This window comes from Bombyx mandarina, chromosome 01 (genome assembly GCF_030267445.1).
Source record: "Bombyx mandarina strain Sakado chromosome 01, ASM3026744v2".
Lineage (NCBI taxonomy): Eukaryota > Metazoa > Arthropoda > Insecta > Lepidoptera > Bombycidae > Bombyx > Bombyx mandarina.
In genome coordinates this window covers 2,233,066-2,257,652 of record NC_143208.1, presented here as the reverse complement: position 1 = coordinate 2,257,652, position 24,587 = coordinate 2,233,066, and the positions used below count along the sequence as shown (strand labels likewise).

The following is a 24,587-nucleotide window of genomic DNA, read 5'->3' as shown; positions in this document are numbered from 1 at the left end:
TTTTTTGATATCTGCGTGCGATTATTTTCGTCTATATTACATATTAAAAGTAGAAGCAACAATGCTTTTGTTTAAACAGTGGTTGTTTTTATTGTATGTACTGAAATAATCCGACACCAAATTTCATGTCTACCAATCTTGCAGCCAATGTTACATCGTTTCAATTGTATGGGTAAGCGAATGTAACGAATACGGAAAATTATAAAGTTTAATGAATATTGATGGTTCTTTGGTGGTTAGATGGTTCTTCGAGCCGAATACGAATGTAGGCCGAGGGCATTATTAATGGCATTAAAGAAATACGTATGTAGGATGTGATAGTGAAAATGATAGCGGGGTATGTGTAGGGGCGGCGACTAAGCACGCGACGCGGCGCACCTCCCGGTGTGTGGTCGCCCTAGAGGCTAGGCGACGACGCAGCGCGGTACCTCGCTGCTGTCAGTCGGGAGCCGATTGTCGGCCGGCACTTCGCGACGCCGAGCCTCCCGGGCAGCCCTCATTCGCGAGCACGACTCATTCCCTGATGATTCCGCTCCTATAAAAGCAAAAATATATTGCATAATACTATTTACCATTTTCTGTCATACAAAATTGTATACTTCATAGTTAATACTATCAGAAGATTTTCGTGTAAAACTGATCTATATTAACTATAGTATAATAACCGGCAAACTTCTTGAGCATTTGTTGACGTAGTGGGGGTAAGTTTGCGCATGGTACACTCACGTGCAAAAACATTACTTACTCTGCGTCATAATGCTATTAAATTATTAAAATCAACATATGTATTTATTTACATATTTATTAGAACATCAACAAAACATATAGGTTAATAATTGTAATAATTTAATCTTGGGGTAAAATAGATATTCCTTCTATTAAGTCAAAACTAGAGCTGTTGCCAGGTCTTGGTTCAGTTGAAGCGAAGCTGGTATTTGTATATTTTTTTTCGTTATCATTATCTTGACCATCATCATCATCACTGTTTTCATCACCCGAGTCGCTATCATCGTGATGAGTCGACATAGGGCTCATCGGCGTAGTTTACAACTCGGTCGATTCGGTCTTCTTTTTTGTCTATAATTAATTATTTTTTGAAGATATTCGATTCGTAGTAATCGAATGTTACTTTTTTCAATTACCAGCTTCCGATTATTTTCTGTTCTTTTCTTCCATCTGAAGCCTAGCTCTTTCATAATTCGTCGTAAGCTTCATTCCGAGCCATTAAAATTTATATCTTCTTTAAATTTTTCGAAGCCTTTCTACGGTACGGAGTTTCGCTGCTTGTTATGTAGTTATTATGATTACATCTTTTTATTACAGATTGAACGAAACTATCCATTCCGGTAACTTTCTTCTTCCCTGATCTTTTCTTATCCGGAGTCCGAAACACGGCGAGCAAGCCAGAGCCTTTAGCTTCGTTAATAATGCACCTAACAGTACTCACGGATGTTTTTGTTGCTTCCGAAGTCTGTTTTACTTTTTCCCATATCATTCTTCCCCTGTTTTATAATGAAGCAATATACGTCGTACACAATTTTTCTACCCTTTCTTTTGAATACTACACCAGTTTGTCGCGGCATAGTGTATTTTTTATAAAAAAATCAACAAACACTCAACAAATAGCAATGGCAACAAAGTCCACAAGCAATTATAACAAATAACTTAACGATTAATAACGATAGACTTTCCACTGTACGCAAGCGTACTTTGGGAGCAAGCGGAACGAGGGCGCGGTGCGGGACGCAAGGTTCGACTGATCTACCAATAACGCGCTCGATACGATTTCCCCTGCCGTCGCGCCTCACCCTCACCACCAAAGTGATCTAAAATTCGGTTCTGCGCAGTCAAGGTCATTTGCTCAAGAAGTTTGCCGATTACTATACTATATAGTAATTTAGTACTATAAGTGTATTGCTTAAATTTTTAAAGGATTATTGAAATAAAAGTACCTTAGAAAAACTTAAAAATACAAACAACAATAACAAATTCACAGCAAAATAATTTTAAATGGTTATTTATAGATGTTATTAACTTAAAAACGTTATAGGTGCGCGCACTGAGACACGTCCGTACAGGTCGATACCTAATACCTATAATCAGATTGCGCAATAGTCAGTATTCCGACGCTCCGCACTGTATACGCACTAATCGGGTCGATCTATCGACGGTTCGCGCTCAAAGGGTTAACTAAATCGATTACTACTATCGAATCGATACTTATTCTCTATAAGTAAACATTGAATGCACGAGTATACTAACCGTCATCTGAATAGTCATCGTAACCGAATGAATCACCAGAAAAATAGAGATCTGTTCGCGGAGAGCGCACTTCAGCGATCCCTTGAGGTTCCGGTGAGTGATCAGCTTCGTTGTCGCCCTCATCTGCATCCGTGTAATCTTCTGAACTCGATTCCTCTTCATCGCTGTAGTAGTAATGTAGACATCTAATTACACTCCAGAACGCGATCAGAAATTCATTGAATCAGCAGAAAATCTTAGTTTCAACAATATGTAACTATACTGAGACCTTAGAAGTTATATCTCTGGGTGAGTGGCGCATTTACGTTGTAGATGTCTATGGGCTCCAGTAACCACTGAACACCAGGTGGGCTGTAAGCTCGTCCACACACACTTAAGCAATAAATAAAAAATAAATAAATGGTTTTTATCAGTCTTTGACCTATTTAAACATCTATTATTCCTTTATTATCACACGTACTGATGTATACATACGTATGATACTGCTGAGTAACAGTCTCCACACAAGTTATTTTACTTTTGGGTCAAACAGATAATTGCTCGACATTTCAACGTTTGGTTGATTGTAGTTATTTGATTTTTTCAATTCTGTGACGTCACAACACCCTTCCTTTCTAGAGATAGTCATCACACTGACCTAAGACCACCAGCTCCCGACGTTTCGCTGGCTAGGAAGTTCCTGTCAGTCCATTCGTCTTCGTCGATTTCCCTCGCTCCGCTGTCGGATAATTCGATGCTTATCCTTTCCGGCGTGGGCGTGGGAGCCTGACTCCTGGTCGGCTGGGGAGCATCTAAAGCAGAAGCGGCAGCCACAGCATCGGTCACGCTGACTCCCGAATGCCGGAGACAGACGAGACGGTTGCCGTAACGTTCCATTTTATAGTTTCTGAAATAACAACATTATAAATTGTTAAATATAATTTGATATTTACAGTTTTGTCCGTTCATGATATTTTAAGCTGACAAGAAAGGTTGAGAATAAAAAAGTTCGATTATATGTTTTAGGTATATATCGCACAAAAATACGGTGCGATAACGTCACCTACGCAAATTATGTAATTTCTCAGGAGAAACGTTGGAAAATTCAACATCTTATTATATATATAGTTCGGCTAGACTAAAGAAATAAAAATGATAATATTTCAACTACAGCTTTAATTTTCATCAGTGAAAGCAAACATCTCACTGATATAACTATTAAAAATTGTATTTTCTCATACTCAGTTCAGTTGTCCGATATGTAAAAACCCTTTACTTATTACCGTGCATTATATTTTATATCTATCTAAGATTCGTCAGGTAAAGCTTGTCTTTTGCAAGCTGCGCGCACACTACGACTTTTTACGTCCAGTCTGGTCCTGTGGCCAATAAAAAAAATGTGTGTGTGCGAAAGTCACACTCGGAAGAAGTGAGTGAAACTTATGAAAAATACAAATAATCGCAAGGCTCAACCACTCCGCAGTGCAATGGAATAGCCTCACCCTGGGGGAACTGCCTGCATAATCACGGTAACCCTACGCCAGGTAAGTATGACTTAGCAAGAGAAATACGAGAACATCCATCAACTGTGTAACATCTCGTCACCGCGATTCAGAAATTGTTGAATTTACGTGCAGCGACATGCATCTGTTGATAACAAACTAAATAGAAATAAAAGTATCTCAGGGCGCTCCGAGAGCCACGACAGCGTGCACGGACGTCAAAAACACACTGAACACGTCGGGGACGCGAGACCGCGTGGAGCGCTTCGTGATTTGTCGGCGCCGTTCGGAGCCGCTTCGGCAAGCCAATCGCGGCACACTTATTTTCGTTTCGTTTCATTTCGTTTCATCGAGTTTGAAATCACACCCAAGGATTCTAAAGAAGTTTCAGTTCAAAAATTCGTGTCGTCTTTCATCATGATGACTTTGGAAATTTACCCGGGTCGCAGTACTGTCTTGCAGACGGCACATCGGAAGCACGCCCTGTGAAGATGCAGTCCATCCGCCGTCACGCCCTCGGCGGCGAAAACTCGCGTTCCACAGGCGGCGCATTGCATACCCGTCGACGCCGGTCCTCGCCAACCACGCTTGACCTTTCGAAGTTGGAAAGGTTTATGTGAGACTATGTATGACCCGACGCGTATATGAAGATTAAGAGCAAGATTTTAATATAAATTGTTGTTTAATTTTATCTAAAAAAAAATTGCATTAGCTATTGATTTTAAAAAATACTTATAATCTTCTTTTAGAATAAAGTATCTATAGATAATTGTTCTACAAATTAATATAGGTATTGCAGATAGATACGACTAGGTAGGTAGGATAGGTATACGTCGATATGTGCCAAGAATAAAAAAACTACATAAGTAATAGCTACACTTTTTGAAAATAATAATAATAATTGCCATCAGCGGTCAATGTCAATCTACTTTTATATCGTGTTTATTAAAAATAGTATTTATAATCCCTTTTAAAAAATGTGTTATAAGATATTAAATAAATATACTATAGTAATAATAATACTATCAAACAATTAAAGACTAACTATGTATCTACATTGAAGCAGTACTTTACTGCCGTTTCGACTTCTTCTGCGGTTTCTTTAAAACATACATTAACTTCTACTGTTTCAATGACGTCTTATGGCATCTCGTTATGGAGACGTGCATCTAATTCTGAACCAATAGCGTTATGCAGAAGAGTGCTTGCTGTCTAGACAATTTGTAACAATATAGAATATCATTGACGGACAATTACAAGAAAAACAAATTTCTGACTTTAGTCCCCAAATCATTAATAGAAACTTCATGTTTCTTTATATTTCGGTGAACATCAAATACACGAGTGACAAGTAATTTACATGCACTATTAGGTACAAAAAAAAATGTTTTTCCTACCATTACACTGGTAGGCTATGAGGCTATTTCATAGAATCTACCACCGGATCGGAAACGCGATCCACTGAAAAAATCCGTCGAGAAATTCAGTGGACTGTGTCTATGGGTATTTAGTCATCGACAAGTTCGACAAGGACGATGACCGATGCTTGTGGTAGCTAAAACCACCATTGATGAATCGGGAGGATTCGTAATGACGTGTTTAGAGCGACGTCGACTTTGCGTTGCCCCATTGCGGTCGGATATGTATAAGGTATAAGGTTTATGGTGTCGCGCTGCCATTTCGCAGTAGCGTTCAGACGCTTCCTTGAGATACTGACATAACAAAAAATCATTAGACCACTCTATTCTGTACCGGACAGTCATCACTTACCTCTTTAGGGCGCCCCTTGTCTTGTTCAGTTTCGTCTTTCTTTACGAATTTAGTTGCCAAATTTGCTACCTGTTGTGTAAAATAATATTAAATGTAAAATGTTGTGTAAAAGATTTAATTTGAAATAGTGATCAAGTGCTCTGTTGGACGCAAGAAATTTGTGGTATAATATTGGAACCTAAACGGGTAAGTAGTACCATCCTGTACATTTCTACCGCAAGTAGTATGATTCATGTCTATGAGTCCGAGCATATAATTAAGTTATTTTTAAGTGGTTTTCATACACAAATAATAATTAAAAAAACAAGTATTTATTATGCATTTTCTTAAGTTCCCAACGGTTCGAAATATTAAAGTTTTTCCGCAAACCTTGAACAGAAAGAAAAAGGTTGTAGATAAAAAAAGTTGCAAAACCAACCTTTTTAGTTCCATGGTCAGGCCTTCCGGAGTCATTTAATTTTTGATTCAATTTGTTTAGAGTGTCATCAATTTCTACCCATTTCTCGCTTCCGTCACCTTCTTTTAGTCGTCTTTGCCGTCCAAGAAACTGTTAGAAGAAAAGTGTGTTTAATTTTACTAATTATAATTTAAGAGCATGAAAATACTAAATAATACTCGTAAAAGTAAAACCTTGAAACAATTTCTCAGTTTGAAGTTTCGAATTGGGGATTTGATCATTTTAACACTCAAGTCTAAAAATCCTGCAACGTTTCATTGAAACAAACATATACATATATTATTTATTTGTTTAAACAAATTTAACTGATTTGAGGTCTCTACTATTACTTTTTGACGAATTCCATATTATTTTCAATAGGTCATTTAGATATTCCTATCATTTTTAAACTACGTGTATTGTGAATCCGAATCCAAGACCAGATTCTGTAAAAAAATATTATTGGGAATGGCACTATGGAATTCAGTCAGGCAGTCTGGTATTGAAAGCAACAGTTCATGTATCTAGTATATTCGGCGTTGCATTGAAACCAACGATTCGTGTACCAAGTTTAATCGATCTTGATTTGAAATAACAGTTAATGTACCTAGTATAATAGATCTTGTTGTGAAATAATAGTTTATGTACCTAATAAAATCAACCTTGCTTTGAAATAATAGTTTATGTATCTAATATAATCGGTCTTACTTTGAAATAATAGTTTGTATACCTAGTATAATCGGTCTTGCATTGAAATAATAATTTATGTACCTAGTATAATTAGTCTTGCACTTTACCTGTTCCCTGTCCCACTTTGGTACTTTCTCAGCCGTCTTTGGCTCCGGCCTGCCGAGTCTGTTCTCTAATATTTTCCTCTCAATCTCTTTCATGTTCCAATCGTCCCTTTCAATCTTGCCAACTGAACGCATCAGGTCCTTCGGTTTAGAAGGTCGCGGCGTCAAACTACAGGTGGGGCCGCCGGACAGTTCGGCCGCGAGACGGGCGACTCGGTCTCCGCCGCCGGACGTACGGGCTCCACCACCGACGATACGGCCCTCCTCCTATTAGTGCAAGGCAAGGGTGAGATTACAAACGCATTATAATTGTTTTGGATGTTTTTAAGTTTTTATATAAGTCAAACGATTATAATATATATTGAGAACATAATAGAATTCTTTATTAAATATTGTGTAATAATTATCCTAATACCTATTTAATTTGCCTACTACTCTAATCAACTGTATTAAAAATATACAAACTTCAAAATAGTGGTAAGAAAAAACCTCGAATTAATCTCTAGATTGCTCTGAAAGTTTCTCTTAAGTAATTACTGTGAAATTATAAATAAATCTTGTGATAATAGGTATGAAACAATTAAAACAACATATTGATTTTTTTTTAAGCAATATGTCGTTTTTGTCCACTCCAGACAAGAACCACTATATTAAAGCCTGTATATAGAAAAAAATTTGCACTAAATTTCACTAACTGACTTTAGTCTAACATCGATTCCTTATTATGAGATGTTACATAATTTATGCAAAGAAAAAGTTTACAACATTTACTTATATATTTTATTTTTAGTAAGACAATAAAAACCGTTAAATAAATATCTATTTGCATTGAATACTACTCAACGATTCAGTCATTCATTCTCTATATGTACGGTACAGTTAGTATAAAAACAACAGTGAAAAAAAACATAAGTGTAGTTAATTGAGAACGATTGTTTTATTAATTCATGCAACACACGAAATCCATTATATCGCTATTTCAAGTGTTAGTATGCGCAGAGAATTCTGCGTTATATCTTCAGGCACACTGTCGATATTTCAATGAACGGTGTATGAGATCAATTAAGCTAAAAGTGCAAGTATTGAGGTTAACCTCGCACTTCTTTATTTAGCAAAATATGTTTAGAACGACACTATGATTATAAAAAAATATTATATTTTTAAAAGTATATTTCTAACGATAAATAAAATCTATTGAAACATTTATTTATTTGAACCCAATTAGCTTACTATTTAAGTTCTACTAAGATATATTTTTGACTACTGATAAACAAAGAAAGTGATCTCATTCACCGACCAGGAGGTGTGTATACCTCCCGCACAGCCGTCGGGGACATCTCATGCAACACACATCTGCAATCTTGCTCACATAGTGCTGCAGCTTCCGTTCTAGTTTCTTGACGCGCTCCTCGAAATCTGGAGCACTGGCCCGGTACTGCTGCAGACCGTAGTCGTTTTCGAGGTCGGCCGAAGGCGCGAAGTCCAATCGAGGCTCGGCCGCCAACATTTGCACGCTCTTCTCGAATCGTTGTTTCATGATCTCTCGAGCCGCTTTGCGCCTGCTCATTGTCTTCGGACGTTTCGCTTCGGCGTTCTTCTTCTGCATAATATCGGACATTCTCTGCATCCTGAAGGACATTTCGGCATTGTTCTTTCGTTGAGTGGGTTCAAGAGCTAAGGGCTTCGGTCCTTTGATCAAATCGACGACGCGCTGACGACGGAGCTCCATCTCAGGATTGCCGATCGATTCGTGTTTCACCCTATCAGGGCTTGGGGTGTCCCGTTTCTTCCCTTCAATTATGTCAGCCATTCGTTGCAAACGTAACGCCATTTCAGGGTTGGTGGAAGCGGAGCGTGTTGATCTCTTGTCTGGACTTGGCGTGTCTCTTCTTCGTTGGCCTTCAAACATCTCTGCGATACGCCTCGTATTCGCCACTTCGCCGGAATCAATAGAGTTAGATCGCTTGAAGACGACGGCGCTCTCAGAGTCCTTACTCTTTTCTAATACGTCTGATAAGCGCCTGTTTCTTGGCGCACGAAAAGGACTCTCCGACGATCGGGTCAGCTTCTCTCTGTCGACGGATGCAGCCCGAGGTGTCTTCATATCCACTTTGACGACAGTTACGTCAGTATCGGCAGAGTCTTCGAATTCTGTTAGATCCGGAATCTTCACTGAATTAGCGGCGAGACCTTTAAGTCTACGTGGTGGTTTCACCGGTTTTTCAAAGTTCTCTTGGAAAAATTGCGCGATCTCGGATTGATCGCGATGCACTTGAGTTCTAGAGGCACCTTGTAGTAGGTGCGCGAGCGATTCTCTCAAAACTTTAGGGTCCGGTGACTCTTCAGGATCGAGGAGGGCGAGGATCTGTTCCTGCAAGTCTCTCTGTTTGTCGATGCGTAAGTCGCTGTCAGTGGCCGCGTCGTGCCCCTCAATGAGCCTCGCGAGCTGCGTGATATCGTCTAGATCTAGCTTGCCGATCTTTTTCCTTATATACTCAGCTGGATCGTTACTTACTTGTGAGGAGCGAAGGGACCGCCTCTTCTTCCTGCAACTTGAATGTGATTTGTCCGCGTCCCCTGCATCTGCAAGCCAAATCGATACTGTAATATAGCCACTATCAGGCCGATTTGGGATTCAATTCATTTAAATTAGATGAGCCCTGTGCAAATGTAGAGCAAGTGAGTTAATTCGACACTTGACAGACACGTGTCATGACAACGCATTACCGACGTACTTACAAATAAATGAAATACTTACTTGCATACATAGAAAGAGAGTGTTCAGCTGTGTTCCTGATATGTTTTTCCTTTTGCTGGCTCAGTTTAATCTATAAAATATATTATAATTTTTTATATGTACAATTTTACTATTATATTTTCGAGACTTATGTTTTTCTTTATACATACTAACTGTTTATTGCGATTCACTCGCGTTTATATAAAGAGAAAGAAAAGATCATAATTCGTAATAAGTTAACTAGTTAAGGTCTGAAAGTGAAACCAGCTCGCTTTCGCTTTTTTTAAAGAAAGTGAATTTGTTGTTTAAATAAATTTGTTGTTGTATGCAGGTGTATTTAAAAACATACATATCTATTTTTCCTGTCTTAGTACTTTCATATTTAATTACCGAATAGCTAGTCTACTTTGGGTTGTCGGTAAAAGATACAATATCATTTTTTTAATGAGAACGAGTTCACGATCCCTTTTTTGTTAAATGGTTACGATAGCTTATAAGGCAGCGCAACGCGAATATCGCCATCCTCCTTGAAAAATAAGATCTAAGTCTTAGTTGTATGGTACATTGGCTCTCCCGTTCTTCTTACTGAAAGATATTACTGCTTCGCGGCAAAAATAGGCGGGGTGGTGGTAGCTACCCGTGCAGGCAGACACACAGAGACCACCAGTTGTACCACCGGTAATCATTATGAAAATAAAATATTATCAATCACCCTTTACAATTCAATATGTAAAACATATTGTATAATTTAAAACTCGGTTTTTTTTCCTACCTATCCGAGAGCCTTGAGGGCTATTTCAGCGTAACCATAACTAGTAGGTGAGCTCACGGGGCTCAAACCTGACGATGTTGCTAACACGAACCCTAGCAAGAGCAGTGCTTCGCAGAATCTACCACCGGATCGGAAAAGCGACCCACTGAGAAGATCCGGCGAGAAACTCAGTGGGCTGTGTCTGTGGGTTAATTTACTCTTCGATTTACGAGAACGATGACCGATGCTTGGCGTACCTAAAAGCACCGTTAGTGGATCGGACGGAAATGACGTGTTTGGGGCGACGTCGACTGCTTTCCATTTTGTCCGCAGGATCGGGAATGGTAAACTCGGGTGAATGACGGTAAGCCACACAAAACTAAGTTATTCTTTTATTATATAACCAGCAACAAAAGTTATAATTGATGGTTGGAATTTATTTATGATGCTCCTTTCGCATAAAACATTAATCTTATCATAATTTCAAATGGTTGACAACATAAAACTGCAGTCTAAATGTAACTTATTGAATGTGTTGTAAATGAATTGAATAAAAATTGTAACGTATTAACACTGAATAAATGACCGTTGAACGAGAATGAATAAAATGATGCGGTGATATACACACTACACCTACCAAGCTTCATCTCTGCACTCCCCTAAGGTAGACTGTTAGAGAATGCCTATGGCATTAAGTCCGCCTTTATACTTTCTAGTATAAGAAGTTATAAATAAATAAATAAATAAATATAGGGTTGTCATTTTTATTTAATTTTTTTAATATATCAATTTTTCGAATCAATAAATAATCCTGAATGTGTCATGAGTGCTTTTCAATTAAAGAGTCTCGTGTGCTTAATGCGAGTTTTTTAACGTTCTCGATCGCGTAAAAGTTAACCCAAATTTGTATAGAGTTGGAACAGCGTCCCTAGCGGCAAACGGAGGGAAACGCATCGGTCTCGAGATCCAGCGAATACCACTACTGCATTATTAAAATTGCATGAACGTGTTTACAGCGGACAGAATTCAAGTAATATCAACTAAAAATTAATGTAGTATTTTCTTGTTTATTTTTATTCCCGCTATATTTTCTCGAAATTTCAAATAGTTAACTGTTTTAGTGATCAGGGTTGTCCGTAAAAGTATGAAAAAATATAGTAAATAAAATTAAAAATTTGATAAAGATCTAGAGGTTACCTGATCAAAAACGTCCGTCTCGTGGTGCACGTGAGGCACTTCGCCCTTGAACGCGTTGTATACACGAGCCAGGTACGAGCGCACCTTAGCGTCCGACACGTCTCTCATCGTACCACCCGATGAAAACGGTACTATACCTGTTTAAAAAATATTTGTTTTGAGTGCCCGCAACGACTGGCAACACTACAGTTTCACGCACGCCCACCTGTCCTGGTGAAACTGGAAAGACCAGGAGTCCCTCATTAAAAAAAAAAAAGTTTCACGCAAAGCAAACTGCTGTTCAGATTTGGGCAGGCTCACTTTAGACCGCAATATTTTTGCCTACCCCTATTTATAACCTTGAGGGAGTAAGTCCAGCTTCTCCAGGTTGGTACACGAACTCCGTTTGTAATACTATAATTTCACGTAAAGGAAACCGCTGTTCGGATTTGAGCGGGTTCACTTTAGACCATCATCTTTTTGCCTACAAAATGCCTTGAGGGAGTAGTCCAACTTCTCCAGGCTGGTAGACGAACTGTGATTAGCAATACTATAATTTCACGCAAAGCAAACCGCTGTTCGTGTTTGAGAGCAAGCTCATTTTAGACCACAATATTTTTGCCTACCAACAGCATTTAACCTTGGGGGAGAAGTCCAACTTCTACAGGCTGGTAGACGAACTGCTATTAGCAATACTATAATTTCATGCAAAGCAAACCGCTGTTCGGGTTTGAGCGGGCTCATTTTAGACCATCATCTTTTTGTCTACAAACTGCCTTGAGGGAGTAGTCCAACTTCTCCAGGCTGGTAGACGTGCTCTCGGGCCTCAGTCTGAGGTCAGTTATTAGCTGCCCTAGCAAGAGCAGTGCTTCGCTAAACCTACAACCGGTTCGGAAATGCAGTCCACTGAAAAGATCCAAAACTCCGTGCGTTTCTCTAGTTCTAGCTTTAGTTTCCTTTTCTGTTTTTTTTCCCTCTAATTTTCATTAAGTAATTATAATAGAGTGTTTTTAATTTAGCAAAAGTCGGTGCCTTGTTTTGCTACGATATAATAAAGAATTCCGGTTTAAAAGATCAGTCTCGATCCTAAAACAATTCGATCCTATTGTCTATGGAAACTAGGGACGAGACCGAAAACAAAACGCGCCAGTTTTGAATTTGATTTGTTCGTCGACATACGTACCAAACTCGTGATGCAGTACATGGTAGACCGATCGCGGAGTACTCGTGGCCGGCAGTAAGTCAGGTCTGTATCTCCTCAGCAACGCCGAGAGCGCGTTTGGTCCCACCGCAGCCCTTATACCGGGTTCGGACCAACCGACCCACGCGGACAGCACGTCGTCAGACACGTCCGATTCTGTATATTAACAATTAACGTCATTATTATTACTAGCGGTCCCTCGGTAGTCGAAATTCGACTATAACTAATTGAAATTATAAGTTTGTACACTATTATGACTCTATTGTCAAAGATACTTTTCAAGACTACACTTTAGACTTAATAATAATACAGACTAATATAGACAAATAACATTTAATCTATTAAATCTCAATTGAATCACAGACTTTAAGCAATTTTTGAGAAGTTTGACATTAAACAAATAGTATGCACGCGTGTGTGTGTCAAATAGTGACTCTAACGTTTTTTTTTATTGTTTTACTGTATTTTTAATGCATAATTTAAAAAAAAAATCATTCTGCACTCCTCTATATTTTCTATAAGACTAAGTGTGAGAAATTTCATACTCCTCCGGTTCGCGGAATTTTTGTAAAAAGACGTACTAAGTTTTATTTTCAAATAGGAAGTTTATTTTTAGGTCGGGGGCTGTATTAGATCCCTTCACCGAGGGGGGGGCGACCGCAAAATAATGGAAGTACTTTTCTGAATAATGCAATAAATTTGACACATGCTTACTAATTTAAGATTGGAAATAACGATTTTCATCGTTTGAATCATGCAATGTAATGACTTGATTATCTCAAGTGGCGGTTAATGTAGTAAAATAAACTGGTTTCTGATAAAATATGCGTTAATAACTCAAAATCGATTACTTCAGACTTTTTTCCTACCTAAGCAGATGGCCTTGAGAGGCCATTTCAGCTTTACCTAACAAGTAGCTGAGCTCAAGGGGTTCAAATCTGACAACGTTGCTCTCACTAACTCTAACAAGAACAGTGCTTGGCAGAATCTACCATCGCCGGGTTCGACGAGAACGATGACCGGTGCTTGAGGTACCTACCGTACCGTTAGTGGATCGGGAGGATCCGAAATGACATGTTTTCAGACTTGCTGCACGCACTATGAGTCTGATATGTACCGATGCGATAAATTAAATGTTCACTTACCTCTGCGACGTTTCCTGATGCTGCTGGGAGCAGCGTCCAAGGGCAGAGGATCGTCAGAGTCATAGAACGATGTGACCCGAATGGGTGTCACGGCACGTCGGTTTAGATTCGGATATCTCGTACCAGGATCGAGGGTGTACGCGCCGAAATCGCGATGTAAGTTCTCAGGTATAGTTTGGGCTAGTAAGAGAAATAGTTTTTTTTTATTAACTAGCTAAGGTTGCTGGGAATAAGTATGTTGAGTCTCTATATCGGGCAAGGATTAATAAGACACGTTTTCAGTTAAGTGACTAAAGTATATTCGGATTACAACCTAACGTGCTATTTACAGCCCGACAATCCCGAGACTGACGTAGCATCATTGCAATAGTTAGTTACCGCTAACACCTACATATTAATAGTTGCTATTAGGAGATTTATGGTATATTATGGAGATTTATGGATTACAAGTATATCAGAGGAGGTGTGAAAGTAGCTCCAGTCATTGATAAAATAATGAGCTGACGGTTAGCGTGGTAAGGACATGTGATGCGTAGAGAGGAGATGCATGTGACTAAGAGATGTATGGAAATGGTAGTGCAAGGTAGAGGGGAAGAGGTCGACCGAAGAAGACATGGATGGAGTGTGTGAATGACGATATAAGAGAGAGAGAGAAGTGAGTGTTGAGACGACGGCTGATAGAAGAGAATGGAATAGAAAAATTCGCTGTACCGGTGGCGGCATTTACGTTGTAGATGTCTATGGGCTCCAGTAACCACTTAACACCAGGTAGGCTGTGAGCTCGTCCACCCATCTAAGCAAAAAAAAATTTGTATGAAATTAACAAGCAACTCACCCAAAAGTCGATATATAGATTCCCTCTCGGCTATAACTTCAAGTGGATGCGGCGTCGGAGTCTGACCCCAGGCCCTCACTGCCCAGGCTGCATCCAAAGCTGAAAGGAAGCCTCTCGCGCAACCCGAGCCAGTGGGCCAGAAAGGTTCCAGAAGACTGTCTCCGACCAACTGGCAGAGAAGTCGACGACCAAGTCTCTCATATACCTGGACGATTTTAAACGAAATCAAGTCAAATCAACTGGTGTATTTATATTTATCTTTACGGATAATTCTATTTATGACTAGCTGTGCCTGCCGCTTCGTTCGCGTGGGATTTAACAAAACATTACTTTATTTGAATATTTCAGTTTTTTTTTTTCTAAAATGTTAAGTAGCTTAAGTTACTCCTTATTACAAAATCAGCTATCTGCCAGTGAAAGCCAGTGATTAGCCGGAACAAACAGACAGACAAAAATTGTAAAAAATGTTATTTTGGTATATGTAACGTATATGTATAAATTCATATGCATGTAGTGAAAAAGCGGTTATTTTAATATTACAAACAGACGATTAAATTTTATTTATATGTATAGTTAGGAAATTACACATTTTAGAGAACAATCATTTGTGTTCCAATCATCATCATAGTCGATTGCTCTTGGCAGAGCAGTCGTGGTCATGTGAAATTCTTGCATATTAAAACCTTGTCTTATTATTTACTAGCTGACCCGGCAGACTTCGTAGTGCCTCAATCGATAAATAAAAGACCTACACTTTTGTATAAAATAAACTTAAAACAAACAAAAGGAATCCGTCCGACGGGGGACACATCAAAGGTAAAACAAAATTGTTATTTTTATTTAATTCCGAGCATGTTCGTATTTATTTACCTTTTAAACCGTCTCTGGACTTCCACAAATAATTCAAGACGAAAATTAGCCAAATCGGTCCAGCCGTTTTCGAGTTTTAGCGAGACTAACGAACAGCAATTCATTTTTATTTATATAGATGGAAGATAGATAGATTACTTGTTCCAATAAACGCACCAAATTGTTGGTCGCGTTTGGTACGTACCATGCTTGCGTTTTCTGCCGCGTACATAGAAGTGAAATCGAATAGCGCAACGTCGGGCTCCCCGTAGTGATTGAGGGCGAAGTCCCGGAGCGGCAGCCTCCCGTCCGTCGAGAAGCGCGCCGCGTCCTGCGCGTAACGCATCAACGCCGCCCGATCGACATTCTCGACGCTCAGCAGACGTGATACTTCCGCATAGTCCTGTTCAATTAAATTGTATTTTATTACTATATCAGAAAGAACAGGTGTGATTTTTTTCCCTACTTAAGGTGATGATAGCCTTGAGAGACTATGTCAGGTTCTCCTTGACGTGTAGGTGAGCTCACGGGGCTCAAATCTGACGTTGTTGCTAACACGAACCCTAGCAAGAGCCGTGCTTCGCAGAATCTACCACCGGATCGGAAACGCGACCCACTGAGAAGATCCAGCGAGAAACTCAATGGGCTGTGTCTGTTGGGTTAACTTACTCGTCGAGCCCTTCGTTGCAAGCGATGGGTTCGACGAGAACGATTACCGGTGCTCGGGGTACCTAAAAACACAGTTAGTGGATGGGGAGGATCCGAAATGATGTGTTTTAGGCGACGTCGACTGTTTACCATTCGGTCAAAACACGTCATTTCGGATCCTCCCGATTTCCTAACAACGGTGAGGTGACAGCATACATATAAAGGAAAAAAAACGATATTAATGCGTTTGAAAAAGAAAAAAAAAGTATTTTCATTGTAGACTACTGCACATATCATCATCATCTAAGCTATAGGCTGTTCACTGCTGAACATAGGTGTCTCCAATCGATCTCCAAAGCGGCCAGTCTGTCGCCGCCTGCATTCGACATGACCCAACGGTTTCCACCAGGTAGGTGGTCACACTGCGCTTGTTAGTACGTGGTCTCCACTCGAGGATTTTTCTGTTCCATTGGCCGTCTGATCTGCGCGTTATGTGGACTCGCCCACTGCCACTTCAGCTTGTCGTACAGCTCCCATATCAAAATGATATTACAAATAAACAAAAACAGATCGACACAAACCTTAGACCTTAGATCTCAATGTAGGTGGCGTATTTACGTTGTAGATGTCTGTGGGCCCCAGTAATCACTTAACACCAGGTGGGTTGTGAGCTCGTCCACATATTTAAGCAATAAATAATTAAAAAAGGATCTTCCATAAATTTTAATATTGCATATAATAATTTCAATCGTTAAACCTTATAACTTCACTTTGAAGACGACATTAATCAACCATAGAATTGAGTGCACTTAGGCGGAGAAACTCAGGAGAATAAAGAGCTCACTTTTAGTAGCACTCCTTTATCGAGCAGGCTGTGCTTCTTCGCCGTCATCACGAAGTAGTGCGTGTCGTCCTTGTAGTAAACAATGTTCTCCAAATCGATGCCAGTCTCTTCGTAAAGCTCCTTGAAAAATTTCTGGTTGAATATGAAAGCGACTCCGCTTATTTCTGGTACCTAGAAAGAACCAAATAGATTTTTATTGATAAAATTTAAATCACATTAATATAATGCTATTACAAAAACTTGTGCATTAAAGATAAACTAGTGGTCCCCCGGTAGTCGAAATTCGACTATAATTAATTGAAATCATAAATTTCAACATTATTATGGTTCTATTGTCAAACATTATTATACTTCTATAATTATAATCACAGATTTCGCCAAAACTTACAAATAAAAAATATTAGAGGCAAACAATATTACTCTTAGTATATTTATATGTATGTGTTGTGTCAAATACATGGTAGTTAGTGTATGTAATGTTTTTTTTATTGATTTATTGTAATTTTTAAGCAAAATAAAAAAAAATTGCATTCTGCACTCGTTCTCTATATTCTTTATAAGTGTGGGAAATTGCATAGATATATTAAAACCATTATCAAATGTTTCTTGAGGAAACCGTTGGTACAAACCATATCGATATATAGTCATTTATATTAGTAAGGCGTTTCAGTTCGAATGCTGGGGCAGCTGTTGTACTGTAGAACTGAAACTTAGTTGACACGTCTCGAGGTATCCATCTTTTAGCATTAAAAAGCTTTTAAGTCATTGATGCCTAAGGACTCCGGTAGCCACTTAAAAGGTTAACCATGAGCTCGTTCAACCGTCTAGGCAATTGAATAAAGAACCTAACAGTATTAACAACGTCAATATTATAAAATATAGCAGATTTCATGATATATAAAATACTTCATAAATAAATTTCAAATCGTATAAACTTTAATAAGCATTGAAACCTTCATTGATGATTGTTTTATTACGTGTTTGTTAGTCATTTTCTAAGTAACCACCTCTTGATTGAAAACCAATTATACGAGCCATAGACAAATACAATCACAAGTTTATTGACGAGAATACAGCTCACCTGATGGTGAGTTGACGGCGTGGATGACGGCAATACCAGGGACATTACCAAGTCGCTACCTACCTAAAATGTTCTTTATTTCGCTTTTTACATCCCTTACAGCAATATGCTTACTTTATTAGTTTTATGTGTTACGTGTGTTAGCTCATGTATTGGGGTATGAATGACAACCCTAATTCGAAAACTATTTATCTAAGGCTTTTTGGCGAGAATGCGAGGAGTGAAGTTGTGTGATTTGTTTTATTTTGACTATTTAGTGTTTCTTCAGGTTTAAATGTGTAATGACGGTGGTTTGTTAACTGTTTAATATCTGTGAAAGTGCACAAATGTGGTAAAATGAAACAAAGCTGCTGGACGTAACTTCTCGGAATCCTCCAAAAAGTCCACTGAAAAAATGTCAATAAATGACTACCATTTTACTGAGATTATATTTCATCCTATATTTATTTATTTATTTATTTATTTATTTATTTCATATATCATCTTATTTCATTTAATTTCATCTAGATGATTAATGTCTCAATTTAATCATCTATTATTTCATCACTGCATATTATCATTTTTCATAAATTAAGAATATAAATTAAAATAAGACATGACTTAAAGGTCTTAGTTACCAGGTCATAAAATACTGTAAAAAAAATACTATTTATCTCTAAAATTGAACATGATTATACTCACGGAGGCCTCCTGCTCTGTGTGCCTATTTATGAAATTAGCAGTAATGGCCATGGCCAGTTTCCCTCTAAATTCTTTCCTTTTGAATCCTTGCAGCGTGTTCCTTTTGCCGTCGGCACCGAGTAGCACGTCAAACTCGTACTGTGAGACCACGTTGTCGATTGGTGAGACGCGAGCCCTCCAACCTAGTACTAAAAATTACAAAAATATTTATTTACACATTTTTTTTGGTTTTTTTTTATTGCTTTGTTGGGTGGACGATCTCACAGCCCACCTGGTGTTAAGTGGTTACTGGAGCCCATATACATCTACAACGCAAATGCCGCCATCCACCTTGAGATACAAGTTCTAAGGTCTCTGTATAGTTGCAACGGCTGCCCCACCCTTCAAGCCGAAACGCATTACTGCTTCACGGCTGAAGCAGGCAGGGTGGTGGTACCTATCCGTACGGACTCACAAGAGGTTCTAGCACCAGTAAAAAACCAGTATGTTTACAATAGAAAGTTCAAGGACCCACAATGATAGCATCCTACCTATTTCTACTGCAAAGTAGTATGCGTGCCGGCTTCAAGGATGAAACAGCTGTTTTAAAATACAGTTAGGATAGACAGCAATCACTTTGTATTAACCACTATTAACCACTTAACACCTGGCCCACGAACTCGTATACTTATCTAGTGCAAGAAACCTTCTTTAATTAACCAATAACAGGTTATAACTTTTGACATTACAAGTCATTCAGAGACAACAAAGAAAAAAGCTTTACGTTACGTCATGTCGTAAAACGCTTTCTTACTTTCAGAGTTTTCAGAAACCGATGGTTCGAGCAGTTCTTCAAAACCAACGCCTTCGTGTATTTCAACACCGAGCAGTAGCGCTACCTGAAACATTATTGGATAAATTAAGGATCAACATTCACGACGAGCGCTAAACTATACTAAAAAATCAATATTAACATTATTATGAAACATTTTTCTTAATCCAGTACCCGTAATGTATGAGTGAAAGTTACATTTTTTTCAATCATTCATTCAATCACTCACTCGTTCATTCATTCTTTATTATATCTTGAAATTACTGCGGATCATCATTGATATCTATTCATCCTCATATGCATTTATTCATTGATAATAGCGTCATAAAAAACTTCCTGGAAATCCCGGCATCAACGGTACTAAATTTCAAATTGATCATACATGGCGACCCTGACACACATTGAATTCTATATATACATCATTAAATTATCCAGACAGAGGACGCACAAACGACTCAATCACATTAACAATGTGATTACTACGCTAACAGGTTACAAATCCTAAACACACCTCACTATCATATAATTACTTTCAGACCGTATGAGTTCATAGTGACATATTAATAGTCTCGTTTTCTTTATTAATAAATAATAAATAAATAACTGGGAACAAATCACACACAGTCATCGGACCCCAAATTAATATTCCCTGTGTCGTGGCTACTTGACACTAACACACTTACTTATACACATTTAAAAATATACTTAAATAGATATTTATACACCTAGATAAAGAACAAACGAACCCACACACCCTTAGTCTGAGCTTAAGCATAACAGTATTATTCTGGAGTTGTTCTGAATGAAATAAATGAAAAAATTAAACATATAGTACAGATTATAAAACATTATTACCTTCATCAATATGCATTGCAACTGCCGAATGCTAATATGGTCTATAGATCCGGCACAAAATTTGCCGAAAAATTTCTTGGCACCCAGGGCCCGCAGATCATCGATAACGAAAGGCCACAGATGCAGCACGTTGTTCCTAGACATACGGTCACGCTTTTCCACCACCACCTGATAATATTGAAAAATACAAATCAACGTTTGTAAAAGCTGTTTTTTTTTTGTTTTGTTTAAAAAGACGTTCAAGAGATCGCTCTCTGTCGCACTTGTATCTTTAAATCGAGATGCTATAATCATCACTCATGGCTGCGGACTCGACACTCGAAAGTCGACTCATGAATCTAAATCGTCAAAATGTTTTTACATTCGTGGCTGTACTTTTGACGTATTCCTATATAAGCTGTAATCGTAATGTAGTGTAATCACGATAAATATCTGACTAATCTCAAACATCACTTGTGCCTTCGACAGCAGCATTACTGCTAGCATTAATGTTTACATTTTTGGGTGTAACGACACAGGGAAGATCTTCCAGATCTCCCTGAGCGAGCAAAATTGCTCGACGTCGGTCCAAATGTTACTTGTTCGGAACTTATACGAAAATGTCGTTAGCGAAAATCAGGCATCTGTCAAATCTTGGGTTCAATTATAGCTTTTTTTATTGTTTAGATGGGTGGTGGACGAGCTCACGGTCCAACTAGAGTTAAGCGGTTACCGGAGCCCATAGACACCTACAAAGTAAATGCCTCCACGCAAATTAAAATTTTGCAGGTTTGATTTTTGTTACACGATATTATTCCTTCACCGTGGAAGTCAATCGTGAACATTTGTTAAGTACGTGTTTCATTAGAAAAATTGCGTGAACATTTGTTAAGTACGTGTTTCATTAGAAAAATTGGCACCTGCCTGCGGGATTCGAACACCGGCACAGTCGCATCACTTGATACGAATGTACCGGGATTCTTATCCTTTAGGCCACGACGATTTCAGCTAACCCGCAACACCTTTTTTATACTTGGTTATTTTTGCTCCTCAAATTCTTCCTCTATATATTTTGGACAAACCTCTGTATCCAATAGAGAAAGTCACAGTGCTTCGAATATCTCTTCACCACAAAGGTCCACTGCGTTGACTAACTATTATAAAAAAATATTTTTTCTATATCTTTTAAAGTCAAAGCAGTTAGACTCGCGCTCTCCGTGTAATGTTCTGAGATACTCACAACTTTAGCACCCAGAAGTTGACATTCTATAGCTGCCCGTAGCCCACAAGGTCCGGCGCCTATGATGAGTACTTTGGTTGTTGTGCACGAACGCCCTTTACTGTAGACCTTGTGATTGGCCCGGGCATCAAACTTTTTGAACAGTGCCTGAGCTTTCCACGAACTCGCTAGCTTCGCCTGAAATCAAAATTTATATGTAATTAATGACGCGGTCGAGCTCTGTCTTATTAGCATTTGGTAGGCAGCGGCTTGGCTCTGCCCCTGGTATTGCTAAAGTCCATGGGCGACGGTAACCATTCACCACCAGGTGGACCGTATACTCGTCTGCTTACAAGGGCAATAAAAAAATTACCAAGATAGGTCGACGAACTCACGGCCCGTATAGTAAGTGGGAACCGAAGCCATAGGTAACATGAGGCATGTCACCACCAGCCTTGCTCGAGACAATAATTCAGTCTCATTGGAATTGAAATAGGTTTTATATCAGGTTCGACCAACATAGGTAAAGTATTATGGTATCAAGAAGTCCAGAGACTAGACGTGTATGTACAAATTTTATTTCTTTGAAGTCTTGCAGATTACAATTATTATTGGCAACACCACTACGAGCATTGTTAATAGCACACGTTGACGGTAACATTTGATCCGATATCCCGTTAACAATCACAAGCGGACTTTTAATTAACGCCATCTAGCAAAGACTTGCTAAAACTATTTTAATCAGATCCTATAATATATGTAATTAAAACAATTCTCTTAAATACTGTCGTGATTTTTAAAACTAGAACTAGATGGAGCCACTCAAAAAGCAATCAAGTTATTCGAATTTTACGGTTTATTAAAATAATGTTTTTAAGAGTTCTAAGATCGTTTTACATTCTAATCTGAAACGTACAAAAGTAAATTGTACTCTATTCTAGTTTCAGCGTACTATTCACAATACAATTAACGAAACTAAATTAGCAGATTTCAATCGATACGAAAGCAGAGCTTGTTATATTTAAGAATTATAATATTTGACCTATGTGTGAATTTTAATCAATCTTATCTACATTTACGTACAAGTAATAATTACGTAGGTATTTATAGATTGCAGTCTACCTTTACATTTTCATTATTTATTATACTTCATTGCACCTAACAAGTTCAATAGCTATTATTGTTTCTTAGTTAATTGTTCGTTCAATATTTTTCAAATGGATCGTTCGATAAGGTTGCGAATTTTACTTGAGTATAGTTTTTTGTTTATAACGTTAACATCTACCTACCTTGAGATATAACTTCTAAGGTCTCAGTATAGTTACAACGGCTTTCCCACCTTTCAAACCGAAACGCATTACTGCTTCGCGTCAGAAATAGCCGAGGCGGTGGTACCTACCCGTGCGGATTCACAAGAGGCCCTACCACCAGTAATTACGCAAATCATATATATATATATAGTATTTAGCTGACGTGGACTAAAATCGTTCTGGTTTCAAGCGAATGGCATGTGCGTAAAACCAACACGATTGAATATTGCACATTTTCGTGTTTACGGACAACATTACGCAGTAACCAACTAAAACCAGCTCGGCTGTAAATTACATGATCCGAATATATAATTTCTAGTTAAACTAGAATGATTTGAAATTTCCTCGTCTTTGAAAGTTTTTTTTTTGTAGGCAAAAGAGCATACGGCCCACCTGATGGTGAGTGATTACCGTCGCCCATAGACTTCAGCAATACCAGGGACAGAGCCAAACCGCTGCCTACCTGTGCACTTTACTATACACGAGCCGTCACTATAACTAAGCACCCTTCAGATCAAACCATAACATTTACGTGTGTTCACTCATGCGTTGGTATCGATCAGAACATACCTTCATTTTAATCGTACAAGCGTGGCCATAGATCTATAAACGATCATAACAAGTCATTTAAATATCGATGCAGGTTTACTAGTTTAGATAAAAATACTTTGATAATTTAATATCTCGTTCTTTTTACGATATCAGAGGCTTCGAATATTCAACGGTCAACAACGAGTGACTAAAAGCTTTATTAAGAAGGGACAGATTTTTTGAAACAAATGGGGAATGACTTATCTTTTTTTTTTTATTGCTTAGATGGATGGACGAGCTCACAGCCCACCTGGTGTTAAGTGGTTACTGGAGCCCATCGATATCTACAACGTAAATGCGCCACCCACCTCGAGATATAAGTTATAAGGTCTCAGTATAGTTACAACGGCTACCCCACCCTTCGAACCGAAACGCGTTACTGTTCACGGCGGAAATAGGCGGGGTGGTGGTACCTACTCGTGCGGACTCACAAGAGGTCCTACCACCAGTGATTACGCAAATTATAATTTTGCGGGTTTGGTTTTTATTACACGATGTTATTCCTTCACCGTGGAAGTCAATCGTGAACATTTGTTGAGAGTACGTATTTCATTAGAAAAATTGGTACCCGCCTGCGGGATTCGAACACCGGTGCATCGCTACATACGAATGCACCGGACGTCTTATCCTTTAGGCCACGACGACTTCAATGTCTATTAGATAATTTATTTTACTCTACCATTTCACTCTGTTTTTTTCATCTCCAATTTTCAGTTATTCTATTAGTATACAGTATATCTACATCTAGTATATCTTTAAGAACGCCGATACATTATATCGATAGATATCTTTCCTTTATTTCTCTCAAGGTAAGTAATGAACAGTAGGGCATGTATCAGTATTGCACTATAAATTTCCAACGTGCAATCTCCGTGTACAAATATGTGTGATTTTGACCTGGAATGGTATTTCGAGTACATTCTCGTTTGCTGCTCCCCTATTTTATCAAGCCTGAGAATAAAGCGCAGATATTGTCTTTTATAATATTGGTTGGTGTGACATTGCCATGTCAAATGGTAAAGATTTATTCCAGGTCAAACAGCATGACTTTGATTTTTTTTTTTTTATTGCTTAGATGGATGGACGAGCTCACAGCCCACCTGATGTTAAGTGGTTACTGGAGCCCATAGA

The 24,587-nt window shown here is 38.5% G+C and overlaps 1 protein-coding gene across 4 annotated transcripts in view; it reads right to left on the bottom strand.

The window, feature by feature from the left end:
• Mical (Molecule interacting with CasL) overlaps window positions 1-24,587 on the bottom strand; it is a 79,472-nt gene that overhangs the window by 12,071 nt on the left and 42,814 nt on the right. For 3 of the 4 annotated variants that reach the window (XM_028178932.2, XM_028178949.2, XM_028178941.2), the window contains exons 4-22: window positions 21,577-21,753; window positions 20,358-20,525; window positions 19,485-19,569; window positions 18,692-18,879; window positions 16,930-17,100; window positions 15,643-15,840; window positions 14,589-14,793; window positions 13,754-13,933; window positions 12,591-12,764; window positions 11,429-11,565; window positions 9,502-9,571; window positions 8,113-9,326; window positions 6,747-7,010; window positions 5,932-6,060; window positions 5,514-5,582; window positions 4,182-4,336; window positions 2,900-3,148; window positions 2,263-2,426; window positions 429-535 (exon numbers count right to left, since the gene is read on the bottom strand). In XM_028178932.2, coding sequence (XP_028034733.2) covers window positions 429-535; window positions 2,263-2,426; window positions 2,900-3,148; window positions 4,182-4,336; window positions 5,514-5,582; window positions 5,932-6,060; window positions 6,747-7,010; window positions 8,113-9,326; window positions 9,502-9,571; window positions 11,429-11,565; window positions 12,591-12,764; window positions 13,754-13,933; window positions 14,589-14,793; window positions 15,643-15,840; window positions 16,930-17,100; window positions 18,692-18,879; window positions 19,485-19,569; window positions 20,358-20,525; window positions 21,577-21,753 — 4,104 coding nt within the window. The remainder of the gene's footprint in view (window positions 1-428; window positions 536-2,262; window positions 2,427-2,899; window positions 3,149-4,181; window positions 4,337-5,513; window positions 5,583-5,931; window positions 6,061-6,746; window positions 7,011-8,112; window positions 9,327-9,501; window positions 9,572-11,428; window positions 11,566-12,590; window positions 12,765-13,753; window positions 13,934-14,588; window positions 14,794-15,642; window positions 15,841-16,929; window positions 17,101-18,691; window positions 18,880-19,484; window positions 19,570-20,357; window positions 20,526-21,576; window positions 21,754-24,587) is intronic. The other variant, XM_028178958.2, reaches the window with a different exon arrangement.